At 41.6% G+C, this 18,147-nt stretch overlaps 1 protein-coding gene across 1 annotated transcript in view; it reads right to left on the bottom strand.

Annotated features, from left to right (window-relative positions):
• Window positions 1-18,147, bottom strand: part of ABCB10 (ATP binding cassette subfamily B member 10) — a 30,726-nt gene that overhangs the window by 12,061 nt on the left and 518 nt on the right. Inside the window, exons 2-6 of the mRNA XM_035538728.1 lie at window positions 8,353-8,553; window positions 7,813-8,015; window positions 5,872-6,006; window positions 4,708-4,854; window positions 3,772-3,907 (exon numbers count right to left, since the gene is read on the bottom strand). Of these exons, the coding sequence (XP_035394621.1) occupies window positions 3,772-3,907; window positions 4,708-4,854; window positions 5,872-6,006; window positions 7,813-8,015; window positions 8,353-8,553 (822 nt within the window). The remainder of the gene's footprint in view (window positions 1-3,771; window positions 3,908-4,707; window positions 4,855-5,871; window positions 6,007-7,812; window positions 8,016-8,352; window positions 8,554-18,147) is intronic.

Here is an 18,147-nt window from a genome sequence, read left to right as displayed (position 1 = left end):
TGGGGAGCAGGATGTGGCCCTCACTATCCACGAGGAAATGGTTGGCGACCTGCTACAGCACTTGGATGTACGCAAGTCGATGGGGCCAGATGGGATCCACCCGAGGGTACTGAGAGAACTGGCGGAAGAGCTGGCCAAGCCGCTTTCCATCATTTATTGGCAGTCCTGGCTATCAGGAGAGGTCCCAGTCGACTGGCGGCTAGCAAATGTGACGCCCATCTACAAGAAGGGCCGGAGGGTAGACCCGGGGAACTATAGGCCTGTTAGTTTGACCTCAGTGCCAGGGAAACTCATGGAGCAGATTATCTTGAATGTCATCACGCGGCACTTGAAGGGCAACCAGGCAATCAGGCCCAGTCAGCATGGGTTTATGAAAGGTAGGTCCTGCTTGACTAACCTGATCTCCTTCTATGACCAAGTGACACGCTTGGTGGATGAGGGGAAGGCTGTGGAGGTGATCTACCTTGACTTCAGTAAGGCTTTTGACACAGTTTCCCACAACATTCTCCTCAAGAAACTGGCTGCTCGTGGCTTGGACTGGCGTACGCTTCGTTGGGTTAAAAACTGGCTGGGTAGCCGGGCCCAAAGAGTTGTGTTGAATGGAGCCAAATCCAGTTGGAGGCCGGTCACTAGTGGAGCCCCCCAGGGCTCAGTACTGGGGCCAGTCCTCTTCAATATCTTTATCGATGACCTGGATGAGGGGATTGAGTGCACCCTCAGTAAGTTTGCAGACGACACCAAGTCAGGTGCGTGTGTCGATCTGCTCGAGGGTAGGAAGGCTCTGCAGGATGATCTGGACAGGCTGGACCGATGGGCTGAGGCCAAATGTATGAGGTTCAACAGGGCCAAGTGCCGGGTCCTGCACCTGGGGCACAACAACCCCAAGCAGCGCTACAGGCTGGGAGATGAGTGGCTGGAAAGCTGCCTGGCCAAGAAGGACCTGGGAGTACTGGTTGATAGGCAGCTGAATATGAGCCAGCAGTGTGCTCAGGTGGCCAAGAAGGCCAACAGCATCCTGGCTTGTATAAGAAACAGTGTGGCCAGCAGGTCTAGGGAGGTGATTGTCCCCCTGTACTCGGCTCTGGTGAGGCTGCACCTTGATTACTGTGTTCAGTTTTGGGCCCCTCGCTACAAGAAGGACATGGAGGTGCTCAAGAGAGTCCAGAGAAGGGCAACGAAGCTGGTGAGGGGTCTGGAGAACAAGTCTTATGAGGAGCGGCTGAGGGAGCTGGGATTGTTCAGTCTGGAGAAGAGGAGGCTCAGGGGAGACCTCATCGCTCTCTATAGGTACCTTAAGGGAGGCTGTAGCAAGGTGGGGGTTGGTCTATTCTCCCACGTGCCTGGTGACAGGACGAGGGGGAATGGGCTAAAGTTGCACCAAGGGAGGTTTAGGTTGCATATTAGGAAGAACTTCTTTACTGAAAGGGTTGTTAGGCATTGGAATGGGCTGCCCAGGGAAGTGGTTGAGTCACCATCCCTGGAGGTCTTTAAAAGACGTTTAGATGTAGCCCTTAGTGATACGGTTTAGTGGAGGTCTTGTTAGTGTTAGGACAGACGTTGTATTAGATGATCTTGGAGGTCTCTTCCAACCTAGACGATTCTGTGATTCTGTGGTCGATGACTCACGTTCAACTTGCCAACGGTGCACCCTGACAGCCAAAAGGAACAACCTGGGGTGCATCAGGCACAGCACTGCCAGCTGGTCGAGTGAAGTGATAGTCCTGCTCTGCACTGGGGCGGCCTCACATTGAGCACTGTGAACGATTTTGGGTGTTACAGTACAAGAAGGACATAAAACTATCAGAGAATGTCCAAAGAAGGGCTACAAAAATGAAGGATCTAGAGGGGAAGATGCCTGAGGAGCCCCTGAGGTCCCTTGGTTTGTCCAGCCCAGAGCAGAGCAGGCTGAGGGGAGGCCTCATGGCGGCCTGCAGCTCCTTCACGAGGGGAGCGGAGGGGCAGGCGCTGAGCTCTGCTCTCTGGGGACAGCGACAGGACCCGAGGGAACGGCATGGAGCTGGGACAGGGGAGGGTCAGGCTGGGTGTTAGGGAAAGGTTCTGCACCCAGAGGGTGGTCGGGCACTGGGACAGGCTACCCAGGGCAGTGGTCACGGCACTGGGCCTGTCAAGTTCAAGAAGCGTCTGGACAATGCTCTCAGACATATGGGTTGATTTTTGGGTAGTCCTGTGCAGAGCCTGGAGTTGGACTTAACAACCCTTGTGGGTCCCTTCCAACTCAGGATATTCTATGACTCTGAGAATGAGCCCTGTGCAGAACTGTATTCCTCAATCACAGAATGTCCTTGGTTGGAAGGGACCTCTGAAGGTCATCTAGTCCAGCCCCCCAGCCAAGCAGGATCACCTAGAGCACATTGTGTAGGATGGCATCCAGGCAGGTTTTGAGTATCTCCAGAGAAGGAGACTCCACAACCTCTCTGGGCAACCAGTTCCAGTGCTCTGTCACCCTCACAGTAAAGAAATGCTGTGATATGTGCATATTCAACTGGTACTTCCTGTGCTTCAGTTTGTGCCCATTGCGTCTTGTCCTGTTGCTGGGCACAACTGAAAAGAGACTGTCTCTATCTTCTTGACACCCTCCCTTCAGATATTTAGACTCATTGATGAGGTCTCCCCTCAGACTTCTCTTTTCCAAGCAAAACAGGCCCAGTTCTCTCAGCCTGCCCTTGTACAACAGGTGCTCCAGTCCTCAAAGCATCTTCGCAGCCTTCCTCTGGACTCGCTGCAGTAGTTCTACGCCCCTCTTGTACTGGGGAACCCAGAACTAGACACAAAATAATCTTAAGTAGAATTTAAAAATATGTTTTTATTGCAGATATTAGTCAAACATATTTTTAGTGTCTAACATTATTTTTATATCTTTAATATTATTTTTTCCCACGTTTTCAAAGTGCCAGGTATCTGTTTGTTGACCAAACTTGAATGATTCAAACAGAAGATAGGGGTTTTGGTGGTTGGAATGGGTGCCACAGCGACTTTGATATCCACGGAAGCAGGTTTTGTGAATTTTGCCTTCAGGCACGTCTTTGTGCTTCCCACGATATCAGGCTTTGCCTTAGAAAATAGGAGTACAGATGAGCTGCACTGCCCTGCCAATCTATCAGAAGCAACACTCATTTTAAAGAAGAGCCCTTCCAATCAGTTATCAGGCTTCAAAGTACCTTATCTTCATTTTTGCCTGCATGCAGTAGTGAAGACTGCTCTCTCAAAGAGATGAACAGTTTGTTTCTGGGCCAGTAGATTACAGAGTCTGAGCTTCAGAAAGGAGTCAGTCAGAAAGGTAAAACAAAAGGTTAGCACCAGAATGTAGTGTTCTGCTGGCATTTTATTTACTTTTTCCAGCTCAGGACGCTCTTTATACTGAATTACAGGTCAATTCTACATGCCTTTCTAACTAGACTGTGTTTAACATAGGAAACCATTTTAAAACAAACATACAAATACTATTTCTTTACAAAACATGCCAAATATCTTAGTTTAGATCCAAAGAAAACAAGAACAATACTTATCTATTGCATATCCACATTGAAAAAAATAACCTCTGTATTCTTTTGGGAACATATAAAGCTTATATTAAGTTATAAATTATTATTTTCATCAACTCTTCATAAAAAAAAAAAGTATGACTTCTCGGGGAGATCATTTTGAGAAGACGTTTTAAGTAAGCCAGATCTTTTAAGAGCTTCTTCCCTTCCGCCCCCATACTGACTGTAATGCTTTGATGTGAACAAAATCTAATTTCTTATTCCATACCTCCAATACTTATTCCAACCCAGAAGGCATACATGAGGAACGAAGAGAGTTCACCAACTGTCATGTAGGCATTGCCCATCAGTAATCCTCCTTTGTACAAGACTGAGAGGACAATTAAGTTTCCAGAAAGACCAGTCTAAGGAAAAACAAAAAAAGGAAAAGTGAGATTTGTCACGCACATCCTAAACTTCATCCTCTAAAATGCTGTTTCAGAATTTTCCTTCTAATAAAACAATTCCCATACTAAGTGTATATATAGTTTTGGAGCACTAAGTTAAATTTAAACAAAACCAACTCTAACCCTAAACGAGCTGACAGCCCAACAGAACAGCCCAGCAGCACTACAGTGTGTTATCCAACAAGTGTTCAAAGAACAACCCCACCACCCCCTTTAAGAAAAAAAAAAAAAAGAAAAATCTCATTCCTCATGATGGAAAGGAATGCCAAACATTGGCATAATTCAAGGAGCAGAGTTGATAGTCTGCAGTTAGATTGCAGTTTTAACTGTTAAATGTATTCACTGCAAGCGGTACAGAAAAATGCAATCCCATCCCCCCTCCCCTATCCATGCACTCCCCAGTTTCCTTGGCACGGGTGCTCATCTCATCAGGAAGCCAAACCTGTAAAACACCAAAGGTGGGGGAAAGGTTTCCACTGGTTTAGTTCCCTGAATAAAAGTTATGGGCTTAGATAAATAGTACCAGGGAAGGTGTGGGGCAGAAATTGAGGCTTAAACTTGCTTTATCATACCACTTCATCTTGGGGTGCAGTTTCACAGCAATTTAGACTGATTTAAGTCCAGTATTCCCACAGTTCTATGTAGGTTCAATTTACACTCAATTCATTTATTTGCAGATTTGTAAGTATCCTCGTGAATTTTAAAATAATTGATGCTTGGAATAGCATGGTTGGTTTCTTTCATCAGGGCATACTCACTGCTCCAAAGAAGCCTGCCCGAGCTAGTGCCTCTTTTTTAGCCAACTGCAGCACATAATCAACTTTATTGGTGTATTTCTGCATTTCAGCCATTTCTTGCCCAAAGGCTCGAACTGTGCGTATGTTTCCAATACGCTCTTCAGCTAACTAGATTAAAGCAAAAAACAAAAATACACACAGACACACAATTTTGAAAGTTCATATTACAGAACATTTGAAAGTTAAGCCAGTATCTCCAAATACATTCCTTCGGATACCACTGGAAATTTTCTCATGCCCTCCTTGCAGTTATTTCCTGAAACAATCCCACTCATTTAAACAAAGCAGCACTGGGAATTAATTTAAACTAGTAATGCCCCATTCCAACTCAGTATTTTAACTTCTAAACAGCAAAGTAATAATTCTAAAATGACCTCAACTGTAACCAGTTAGACTAAGTTGTTAATAGACATTGTGATGGTCTGACAAAAAACAAGGCCCCTTTTGGGATTAAAAATATGAGATTAAAATATAATTATTTGTCCACACCCCATTCAACCTGAAGATTTGAATAGAACACTGAAATTGCCTGTTTATGTGAACTCCCATGCATGGTTTTCAAAGACATGAGCTTCCTTTTGATATAGGACAAGGGAGATGAATAGAAGAGAGAATTGTTGTACTACAGAGTCAATTTACACAAGTCCTATTCAGGACATTCCAAGTTTACAACAGCTGACAACTACGGCTATTTTAACTATGAGTTTGATGGCTTCAAGCTCATAACCATAGTCCAAGAAAAGTGTTTGTCAGACCCAGGTACTAAATTACACAGGGCTTCACAGATTGATTTTTTTGATGCTGTCACACAGTTCTAGCCTAAACTCCTTATCCTTTCCACAATGCACATTTCTTAATTTCCAAGGCACCTTATGATGTATGGATAGTGGTTTTTTTTGTTTGTTTCCCCACCCCACCCCCCAAAGCACTGTTGTTTTTGAGATCTATGGATAAGTGTTAAAGTTTAGCTTTCATACTGTTCAGGTGCAAAACTACAGGCACAGCAGGCCTTAGGGCAAAGAACAGTACAATTATCTTCAGAATATCTGTAACTTCAGAGATGCTAACCTAAGTACACTAGAGCAACTTTGAAGTTAGCTAGAAAGTTATCTGCTACAAGATTACCTGTGTTGCTTCTGCAAGAGAATCTTGGGTCATTTTAGTAAGTTTTCTCAAGTATCTTCCATAAATCACAGCCAGGACAGCCAGGGGTGGCACAATGCTCAGAACAAATGCAGCAAGGCTAGGAGACACAAAAAACTAGAAGAAAAAGGTATGTATCAGGGGTTTATGTTCAGATTAAAAATAAGCCACTGGAGTACTGAATTGCAGCTTCCCTCACTAGAGTTTTCTGAAATTAGTAAGATTGTAATTTAGTGCTGCCATGCTTTCAGTTATCATGTTTTATTTCTTCCAGGCGAAATCTCTCTTCCTCCATAGCATTTGGGGAATGTATCCCATGGCTAGAACAAAGGATTAGAAGTCAAGTGGTCTGGATTTCATTTCCAGCTTTCTCAGTAGTTCGCTGTGTGGGCTTAGCAAAGTGTCTCAACCTTCCAGTAAACAAGCCTACCAGGAAATCTCCTGGGAATGCTGAAAGACACAAGCTATTACATAGTTTCTAAAGTGCTGTCACAACTTTTAAATAAATGGTGTAATACAGAAAGTTCAAGTAGAGAAACATCATACAGTACTTTGGGGTAACTGAGGAACAGGTGGAGTCACCAGCACTCCTTGGCACTCATGGTCATAACCTGGAATAATGGATTTAACGTTGCAAAACCTTATCACTCGTAACAGCAATCATCATTAAAGCTCCTAAATGGGTTCTTTCCATGATTTCTTAACATTAGATCTAATATGTTTTCACTTCATTTTGCTTTCTGTAATCAAAACAGACAAATCTCAAAAAAAAAAAATTCAAAATTGATTTGACAGGCTTTATAATTATGCTATAATAATCCCTCTTTCTAGGTAATCTTTATAGTCCACTTTTTAAGACCGCATCATGGTAGCATTTTTGAGCAAGATGTTTTATATATGGTTATTCCAGTTAATCTATGGTACCATAAACCTTAGACTCTATTGGCTTAGATAAAGACAGAAAACCATACTTGTTATCAGCAACAAAGCATTAAAGCTTTAAAGCTTCATAATGGAAACTGTTACCCGTTTCTAATAACATCAGTCTTGGAAGTTTTTGTTTGTTTATTTGTATTGAAATTTTTTGCTCTCTGTTTTTATCCCTAGGTAGATGGCAGAAGTTACCATACTTTCATTTAAGATAACTGCCACCAGCATATCTTCTCTCAGATAAGCATAACAAAACTCATATCACAGAAACCACCATGGAAGTCAGATTTTTATGTAAACCAACTGACCACTGCAGAATATTAACTGATGCACTGCACCAAAGTTTTTGCTAACGTGCTTCCTACCTAAATATGGCAGTAAGGGACATGGTTTAGTGATGGGAGGCTGATAGTTGGTCTTGGTGATCTTGAAGGTCTTTTCTAATTGAGATGATTCTAGGATTCTATTATATGATTCTATGTTCTTTATTGACAGATTAAAGCTGAAAGACTACCACTCATAAAAATCTTCAGTGGTAATTTGAAGTTCAGTGCTGTTTTTGCTCACCTAGGCTTTACCCAGAATCAACAAACTTCAACGACTTTCACATCAGGCCCCTCACACCTTATTCTACCTACAATCATGGGAACATTATCACTTATTTTAATGTCTTCAGTAAGAATGGAGTTCAATTATTTGTCTATAATTTCACTTGATAAATTAGGGAAGCAAGAGTAGTTAATTTCAAACCTTCGTTCTCCATTTTTTGGCTCCATATTTTGGCTCATGAATAAACATCAAGTGGCTATAGGCACACCATCTCTTGCAATGCAGCGCACAAAGGTTATTGTATGCGTTAATAACCAATGAAATACACTTGGATCCAAGAACACACAACAGTTGCTGGACTGAATGGCATTCACACATTACCAAACAGAAGTGAAACAAAGATGAAACTGCAAGAAGCAACAAGCAAGGAGGAGACCACCCTACCATCATTCCAACCCCCACAGATGCCTGAGCTGCTGCTCTGAGCCCATCGGAAAGGTTTTCAGTCAGTGAACGGCCCAAGAGCGCTGTATCTGAAGATAAGCGGTTTATCAGCTCTCCTGTTCTGGTCTTGTCAAAGAAAGCAGTTTCTTGCTTCAGAACAGAGGAGAACAAGGTTGTTCGCAAACGTTTCACAATTCTTTGTCCTGTCAGAAACAGAAGGCAGTCAAGCATGGCATACAAGACTTTACACACACCAGCCATATAGAAATCGCTGAACTCTACAACACTGAACCAGTCACGTTACAGAGTTTTAACATACCACTGGAGGGGGAGCTTTGAGATATCACGTAACAGTAAACAAAACTGAACAATTATTTCAGCATGCTTATCTTTTCACTATTAATATACCTTTGATCCGGTAAGAAAAGGTACTGATTCCATGACAATTTCTTAGCCGGTGCCAAGAATTCATTTCAGATCGCTAGATATGCTGACTCTGTGAAAACAAGGTAACTCACAGGTCCACTTTTTTGCTTTTACCTGCAGTCTGCATGAGGTAGACACGAGTAGCATTAGCAGCAGCACCACATAAAAAGATTCCGCTCAGCAAGGCACACAGGCTGGACAGGCTGTCCGTGAAGTCTTCGCTGGGATTTGTGTAAATAACGTCAATAACTTTCCCCAGAAAGAAAGGGGCTGACATGGTAATGACACTGGAAACTGTCAGAAAGCCAACAGCAGCTGCAAATCAACATGGAAAAGGCAAGGAAAAAGAGTCTGAATTTGCAAGATCGCTAATAATACATACGAAATACTTTTTCTCTTGAAATTTCTATTAAGCTCGTGAGAGCCAGCACTAAATAATGAACATTCTTTTAGGCCCCATTCTGAATGGGATATTTTAAGTCACTGTAGAAATTAACTTAGGCAAGGCACGTATTAAAATCCTGAAAGCCTCTCTATATAATCACAGCCCTGGAATTGTTCCTCTTGTCTGACATTTCCCCTTACGCTCGACAAAGTTAACTTTCCACACTTCATCCTTAAACAGCACAACAATTAGTAAGTTCTCCATATCTCACAAACAATCCTTCACTCCAGTTTGGTTTGTATTTCATTATTCATGTTTATTACCATATCATCATATTAAGGCTTCCAGTAGTCTGAGATAACAATGGACTGAAGTAAAGATCCATTTGAGAACCTTCTAAACCATACAATTTTATTTGCAAATAAATGTGTTTTACTCTTGATGGGCAAGAATTTAATACATTTGTTTTGTTTTACTCTTCACTATTGCTGGTCTCAAAGAAAAACAGTGTACGTACAAGCAGAAGTCTGTTGGAATTGCAAGATCACCTGTGTAACTGTTCAAAGTTGTGTCACAGCGTATTAAAATTGCACTGGACCAAGACTTAGCCTTATGAACTTTATTCTGCAAAGAACTTTCCTGAGCCAAGAATACAGCTTGATTCTGAGAAGGCAAGCCAAGCCTGAAAGGCTGAGAGCTAGAAAAAAATCCTCTTGATTGGAAAGTGAACAAACCTGATATGAAAACCACTGAACCACAACAAACAATGCCATTTATACAGCATAATTTTCAAATAGCCAACCCCACACTTAGAGCAACCATTCACGGGACTACTATAAAACTACTAGCAGATAATGTCTTTAAAGGCAAAAAGGAACTCTATTGCAAATCCTGGAGTTGTCCCAGTTTTCCTTCCATTTTAATGAGCTTCTGTTATTGCTTTTATTATGACAAGAGCAGAGAGTCCCCAGCAGCGCACTGCTGTGAGCAGTATGCCTCACATCTGTCACAGAGGCTGTGATGCCCCTTACCACCTCCACACACACACATGGAAAGCTTTGTTTCAGTTTTTACTTTAAGTGTAAATACAGCTGTGCATTTATGATGAAGAATTCAAGGTATAAAGAACTGCAGACCCACCACCACCTGAAGCAAATGCTTTAGCTTGAAGCTACAGAACCTGTACAAAGCCAGAGTAGAAAGCAGAAGACTGCTGCTGCAAACCTATGTAACCCATGACACAGACAAGTCTCATGAACATATTATTTAGTAGCTAAAGCTTCACACAAACAAGTGACCTTATTAGAAGGCTGGCTGCAGGGGTGTATTCAGGTTGTGAAGCAGCAGGGAAAAATCCAACAAGGCTGGGTCATCTCCTGGCAGGAAAAGCTGCTCTATAAGACAGGGGAAGACGGTCAAAAGCATTGCTTTTACAGTCACAGTGCTGTGTAGCAGCTCGGTGTCCATGAGTCCAGCCCTATTCTCAGTTATGGATGGAACTGGACAGCTACATACATAAATATTCAGCAAAGAAAAAGGAGCATACAGCTAAAATTCGTCTGCGCCTGCCTAGTGGTACGGCATTCCTGGCTTGGATTTACCTTCAGCTCTTCTTCATTTCATGAATAGCATGGATTTCACTGTAATTACCTCCAGCAGCTTTAACTGAACTAAAAGTAAATACCAGTACCTAATGCAAACTGAAGACTATCAGTCAAAGTGTCAAAAATATACGGGAACAGTGCAGCCCTGAAAATGAAGGCTCACACAATCCCGACTGTTATTTTTAATTTTCCCCTTAAGCAGTATGTACTTCTATAGCAGTTTAATCACAAATCACACGCAAAATGAGGTTCCATAATCGAAACTCTCACTTTGATTACACCAGCGGAATAACTAGAAAATTGCACAGATGCCAAGCTGTTGATTTTTTTTTTTTTAAACTGTCAACTAATTAAAGAAAAAGTAATCAGCAAACAGTCCTATCTCCCCGCTCAAAGAAGAGCTGTCACTGTGATAAGTGGCCAAAGGGAGGAGTACGAGGTGTTCAGCAAGCAGATACGAAGACACTTCGGTGACACTGGAGGCTGTCATTGACAGAAAAAAAGGTCAGAGTAAACTTCATAGCATTCATTTCATACAGCCTACTCTGTTAGCCAGAAGATTGTGTCAAACGAAATAGTGCATTCTGGAAAAAAAAATATATATGTAAAAACACATATATATTTAGAGAACATCAGTTTTGCGGGCTATGAGATGAAAACAAAATGTGAAGCAAATCAATGGGACTTACAAACCCGGAGCTATATCAGGTGGAAAACAGAGGCAAAGACAAGGCGACCTGGCTCCAGGAGCAGCTGAGAAGCCCTGCTGGAAATCTTAAGCAAACATTTTGCTCGTCTGCCTGCACAGAAACCTAGATGGCTGTGCAAAGTGATGCCTTTATCACTGCAGAGATCAGCATGCTCTCTATTAAAGCTAAAGTGGGTTTGCTTTTTGACAGCAGATCTGCAACTTCATTTCACTACAGACACACTCTTGGCACAGAGGACTGGCCACCAACTGATAAACTGGGGCATTTACAAGCAATAACAAGCCAGAGCTATCAGAAATCTCTCTTCAGAACAGGGACAAAGTGACTCCGAAGGGTCGTAATACCCATTTTCTACATGCAAGAACACCACCAAGAGTGCTATGAAAATCTCTAATTTTGCTGGTCCTTACCAGACCATCCCTCTCACCCCATACAGTATGTGGAAGAGTACAAAGCAAAGAAACAGCCCTTCTCCCAGAAAGGCTTGCAAACAATTTTAAACGCAAACACGTAAAGATTTGACCTCAGATGAATTAAGATCATTCAAGTCAATCAAGGGACAAAGGACATTAAAACAACGCAATAATGATGCTTGGCAACACGTCGACGCAGCAAATGAATGCGGTACCTAGCTTTTCCTATTCAGTAAGGTTACAGATGTTACCTCCCGGAATATTTCATGCATTTTCCTGGTGTCATTTGAACATGAGCTGGCAAGACAGAGCTCTGGATTTGTGAGAGATGCTCTTCTAGTAGAAACTGAGAATGCTTGTCCTTTACTAGTTATCCGTCCAGTTTTATTCAAATACATAGGGACTTTTTAAGATTAACACTGAATTTCCACAAATGCATTTGGAGTGGTGAATAAAGTCTACTACTGCACACACATGGAGATCAGGCCGTTCATTGCTATTTTATAGTAGAAAGGCCCACTGATAAATTCCGTGTTTGCTGGGTAGGTGAAGTACATTTCTGTCTGGGGAATCCTGGCCACAAGGAATTAGTTTTGGATTATGCAGGAAGGCTGAATGGCTGTTATCAACACTGTGAAGAGGCAGTTCTGCAAATAATGATTTCAAGATAGAATCTTCTTCCAGAATACACTGTCAGCAATTAAGGATTTTCTAATAGTCCTCCTTAGACCATTAAAGAACAACTATAATACTGTTCTCGGGAGAAATACAGTGTGTGTCTGACAGCACAGCTGTATAAGACATATCCAGTACATTCTGGAAAGCTGCTAGCTCTTTTAGTGCAGGTGTGTTAATTTACAGGTGTGGTCAATATGCTGAATCTTGCAAGTTACTATTTTCTGTGATGATTATGGGGTTTAGAAAAATTTTATAGGAGGATTCTAAAGACAGTTTGATGTGGTTATTGGATCATTGGTGTTTTTGTTTTTTTTTTTTTAAGCACAAAAGAACAGTTCAAGTTTCGAAATGACAAAGACTTTTTTTTCTTTGGTACACCAACAATACCGTTGCACAACTTAAAATATCTTTAAGACAGCTCATGAAAACGCTGGCATACTGTGGGTCATCTGACTGACCAGGATTATACAACAACAGTTTTGGAGAAACTCTCAGAGAAAATTGCTGTGGAACAGAAATTAAATGAGATGTTATTTCAAAGGTATAGCCTGTCTCTCTTAGGAATAAGATCAGTGTCTGAAGGGCACAGAGAGATAGATGCCAGTGCTGGAGAGAGCCCCAGAGTATCGGCTGGGTGCATCCCTTGTGCTCAGCACATTTACATGATGCAACTTAGGGAAGTCTATCATCTTGAAGAAAGCCTGCTCTTCGAGTCATGACATGTTCGGGATTCACAGAAATCATCGTCGGGAGCTCCTCACCGAGGCTCCCATGAGCAAGCAGGACTGACCTGCCAGGAGTCCTTTGCTACAGAGCAAACGAAATAACAACAGGCTACAGAGGATTTGTAGAAGAGCTTTCAGAGAAGATACTTAATGAGAGAGGCAGAACACAGTGGTTTGAGGAAGCGCAAGCAAGGGAGGAGCAAGTAGAACTGCTGCTTTGCACAGGAGAGAAGGAGGAAGAGGCAGCAAGGCCCGCGGCCTCCCTGAAGGCCCTTGCACAGCTGTGCAAAACCTCTGCCTGAGAGCAATGACAGAGGCTTGACTCGAACCGACTGTAAGGAAGCGCCTGCACTTTCTCTCAAGAAGTATGGTATCTCTGTTTTACAATTTGTTGTTATCAACACACACAGCACCTCAAGCTGGTCTTTTAAGACACTCGCAAAGAGCCTGTCACAAACAGGCCTCTTCTTCACCGTATTCTGCCATTGTGGAAAACCTTTGGAACCCACACACAAAACGTAAAACCACACACACAAAACGTAAAAGCAATTACTTTGCTGGGGCTAGGGGAGAGGAAAAGCTTATTATCCTATCAAAACCCACTACAAAGGGATGGCCCATTTATTTACCCAGGCCAGAATCCTCTGTATGTTTTCAGCACCTTCCCTGGGCTATTATTTCAGGAGAATGGACCTGTCTGTAGTTCAGGTACAGCAGAAGTACAGAGTTCACTCAGAAAAGTAGGAAAGTATTAGAAGTTTCTTAGTATTTACCACTATACGTTAAAATAGCTTAAACAATAAATTATGGGCTCACAGTGTTTAATCGGAGATATTTAAAAAACAGACTTCCTTCCAATAGCAAAGTAGCTAAAATTTCTATTTTGTTTTCTCATGATATTGATTTTCCTCAGCTATAAAAATCAGCCAAGCTTCTAACCACCAAGTATTGGAAAGTCATAAAATAACTCCAGGTTTGCAGGAGAAGTACGGCTTTTTTTTTAATTTACTTTTGACATGTTTAAAATGAAAGCACTTAACTTGTTCATATTTATCTTGTGCAGAAGACAGTCTTTACGTCAGACCAATCTAGCAATTATTCCTTCTATCTTCACAGTTCACTCAAACAGAGAGTGCAGCAAAAACATTTCCCAGAGAAACAGAGTCCTAAGCCCCTAATTGATGACAGCGGCCAGCAGTTACTGTTTCTGCTGTGAAAAAGCAGAAAAGCTATTTCAGTGAAATAGCTTCACTAAGTTCACCACCAACTTAAAACTTAAGATAAGGAACTGTCACAAACCGGCCAAAGAATTCGATTTTTTTTTGTGATAAAGCTACAAGGCTGCTCAAATTTTTTTTAAGCTCAATAACAAACACCAACAAAATCAGAAGAAAAGCTGGGGGGAAAGGGAATTCAGCCTCTTTGATTGCTACAAAAGGCACCACGGCACATGAGAAAACAATCAGCACGTTACCTCTGTAAATATCATACATACAGTAATTACAATTTTAAAACCACAACAATTGCCTTCAGAAAATTCAAGTTAAGGTGCGATTGTTGAGTAGCTTTTAGACAAGCAGAACCGCCTTACAGTATCGCAATATAGTACCAGAAAACAGTGGCCACTTACGCAGACTTGAGAAGTGAACCTAAATTTTGGCCAGGAATGTCCCAGCTACTGGGTGGCAGCACGAAACAGCAAGATTTACAAGCGCGGGGTTCAATCCAAGTTCCAAAGAGAAGGGCATGCTGGTGCCTCTAAGCCTTGGCTCCCACCAGCTTCCTTCCTGTTATGCACACTACAGAATTAATTTGACTCACCATCAAGGTTTTAGTGAGTGTGTGAAAACTGATTTTTTTCAAAGGCATGGCTTTTAGTTAATTTTTACATGGAGAAGTAAATGCATATCTTTAAAATGGAGCGTGGATTGCCTGCTGATGTTCAAAATCATGCTGCAAAACTTGGAAGAGCAAAAGTTTCAAAATTAAACCATGCAAGTGTTACTACAAGCTAAATACATTATTTGCCTGATTTCACTTCCTAAAATAACTAAAAAAAAATAAGTTTTCAAAGATACTCCTACTCAAGTACTTGACATAATGCTCGTACAAGATGACATTTTTTAATAACTAAAATTATGGTCTTCCGGTAGTAATACTCAGAACTGATGCGCTCCATATTTCTACCTGCATTCTGTACAAAAAAAGATAAAATAAATTCAAGCTGTTCACTACTCCAATCAAAGGAACTAGTAAATTATTAAAATAGTTTCTGAACTACATTACAAAGAAATGTAAAAACTTCAGGTATTCTTGGGTACAATACTTTGATCCTATTTTTTTTAAATCGTCTTTCTTTAAGAATTGTTTTTTATAGCAGTTTATTCCTTATTAAAAATTACAAAAGGAAAATCTACAGCAATTCAAGTATTCCTCATTCAAGTATGAGAAAGTGCATCACCTGGCATAACTTCAAAGTACAGAAAAAACAGATTATGAACAAGGCAGCATTCCTCTCATTTCACGGCAACCCTAACTCATAGGGAAAAAGCTACTAAAAAAGATTCCCAAAATTCTAAAATGAAACTTACAAAATAACACTTTGTGCACATCTTTAGAGAAGACCTGAGTACAAACCGAACCTTCTCACTTTGATTCAGTCCGTGTTATACAGGAAAAGGGCACACTTTGCTGTTGGGTTAAAAATTTCTAAATTTCTTGTGCTTACCCTGCAATTCAATAGAGCTATTCTTTACTTGGCGTGCGGTTTGGATGGAGCGCAACAGACAGATTCTCACAGGGAGAAACAAGGAGGTGGGAAGAAATAAAAAGGATAATTTTGAAAAGGCATTTTTGTGGCCTCGCAAACATAGTGGGATTTAGTAATTTCAGCGATGGCTATATCCTGCTCCCTGGGAACTGAATTTAGCTGAAGACACCGGTTTACCTGACTGACTGCACAACATTAGATAAAGAATTCTTGAAACGACTCTCCACCTTTGTTAAATCTGGGAGGTATTACAGAATTAAAAAACTCATAATTTCACTGCATAAAAATGTGGCCACTAATGGAGTAAATTCCCATTGTAGTATTTAATCATCTTTTTACCCCTGTTATTAAGAACTACTAATTTAACCGACATGTCCTGTTTAAGCTGTACCCAGCTCTAGGAGTAACTGAGGATGAAAGATAGGGTGTATCACACTGAGATAAGTGTGCGTGTGTATTTTTGGCAGTACAATATTTGGTAATTTTCACTTCTATCTTCCCTTCTAATGGACTCTGGAGGGCCAGCACCTCCTTCTGTGAAGGAACTGTTGCAGGGGGTGCTGCATGCCAGTACACAGCAATGTCAGGCCAAAGCACACCACTGCTTCCTGGGCCCGCAGACGGGGAAGAGGCTGTGTGTAAAACAAGATGAAAATACCTCCCCTGGTGCCAGCTAGGACAGGTCACCTTCCCCTTTGCCTCTGCACCTCCTCAGCTGACACCACGTCCTCCCTGCACCCAGCCAGGTGAACCTACTCTTGCACAAGCTGCTCTTCCTCACAAATCATCCTCCCCTGCTCCCTAGCCCTGACATCAGTGCAAGGGCTCCGTCTTCTTCTGTGGCTATGAACTTCAGGGTGGGATGACACAGAGCAGAACAGCCCCTGCCGCCCGGTATTACGGAAGAGGTACACGACTCCACGGGGGCAATGCCATAAGCCTCTGTTACCAGCCACGGGCTGCGTAACCTGCAGAAGGTCTGGAAGAGATCAACTTTCTTGCAAAACAAAACTGCACCTGTAAGCTTCTTAAGAGATCCCATTGCGTTTGCTACGTGGGCTTGAAGAGGAAATTAAACGTTTCACCCTAGATTCATTGTCTCGCACTGTGAAGCCATTAACCTTTCTCTTTCCTTAGAGAACAGAGGTAAAAGATGCTGAGTTTGTAAGGACTAGTTTTGTAGTATAAAGATATTACAGGAACAAGAGAAAATGTATTTTAACATATGTTAGATACAACGCACATACGTGATTTCCCTACAACCACCTACAAGAGCATTTTTACCCATATTTTTTATTCCCGCTCTCTAAAACAACCCAAGGTACCTCCCTTGTTTGCTTTTCCATCTTCTCCCTCTATTACAACTTCACAACAGAAGTTTTGCTTTAATTAATGTGTCAATGAGGAAGAAAAATTTTACATAAACTCACTTTGTTCCCAGAATGAAGACAAACAAAAAAGTAGTTATTACTTTTGCATGTTCTCCCCCCCCCCCATTCTCATGAATTCGTATTATCAAGTTAATTTTTTTTTAAAAATAATTCAGGCCATTTTGTTATCTCAAAAGATAAAACTGCATGTAGCTGATTTTTAGTAACTGCGGCAGTCAATTTACTTAGATAAAAACATCAGGATACTGCACAGTTGATGGATACTTAGCCCTGTTTTAGAACACAATTGCACACTATTGTACTCAGCGGTAAATTGAGTTCTCAGCTAGCTCTGAGCCTCTGAATCCTAAAACCCTTCTTTAAAACAACTGGGCTCTTTGTTTTTGCAGGTTTTGCATGGAAACAAACAAGAACCTCACTGAAAGTCAGCAGGCAATCTCTGATCGGTTCTTCACCAAAATCCAAATAGGCTGAACATTAGTTACTGGCAAAGGGATTTTAATTTTTAGTTCATAAGCCAGCAAAGAAAAATAACTGCGAGCAAGACTGAAGCCTTACTGAACACCACTTTTACTCCCTTCATCCATCAAATTTTCCCTGCTTTCACTCCGCACACACAAGACAGCTGCGTTAGCTGCATGAAGCAGGTGCTCATGACATAGAAAGACCATTTTTTTTTTTTAATATTCATTTGGATCCAAGTTATTTTGGCTGTGTAATGCTAATACATAAACAGGTTCTGTAGCTACCCACTATGAATAAAAACTTGCAAGAGTATTTCACATTCCTCAAAGACACGTCTTCAAAGAAGCCTACCCACCGCACCTCTTCGCTGTTACCAAATAAAGGTAACAGAGAGGAACACTGCTTATCCACAGTGGGAAGAAACTGCTCGAGTGCTTTGCAGAGCCCTAATGCTGCCATATAGCACACACATGCCCCACATAATTAAGGCATTTTATGTTTTGCAGCCCGACAGGACTAATGCCACCACACAGCACACGAGCTGCACACCATTAAGCTGTTTAAAAAAGCAATAAAACCCACAACCGTTGGATATTGCCTTTTTACGAGGAGCTATTATGCCATGATCCCTGTGAGAAGGGATACCGCGAGCAGTTTGTTTCTACTCGGTGTAGAGGACGCTGATCTGTTAGAGGTGCAATACGTGATTGTGGTGCTTGACTTCACCCTAGAGAAACCGAGAAGAAGTAACGCATTTTAAAAGCATCT

This window comes from Cygnus atratus, chromosome 3, assembly GCF_013377495.2.
Source record: "Cygnus atratus isolate AKBS03 ecotype Queensland, Australia chromosome 3, CAtr_DNAZoo_HiC_assembly, whole genome shotgun sequence".
In the NCBI taxonomy this organism is placed as follows: domain Eukaryota; kingdom Metazoa; phylum Chordata; class Aves; order Anseriformes; family Anatidae; genus Cygnus; species Cygnus atratus.
Note: the sequence above shows the minus strand (reverse complement) of the source record. Positions and strands in the feature narration are given on the sequence as shown.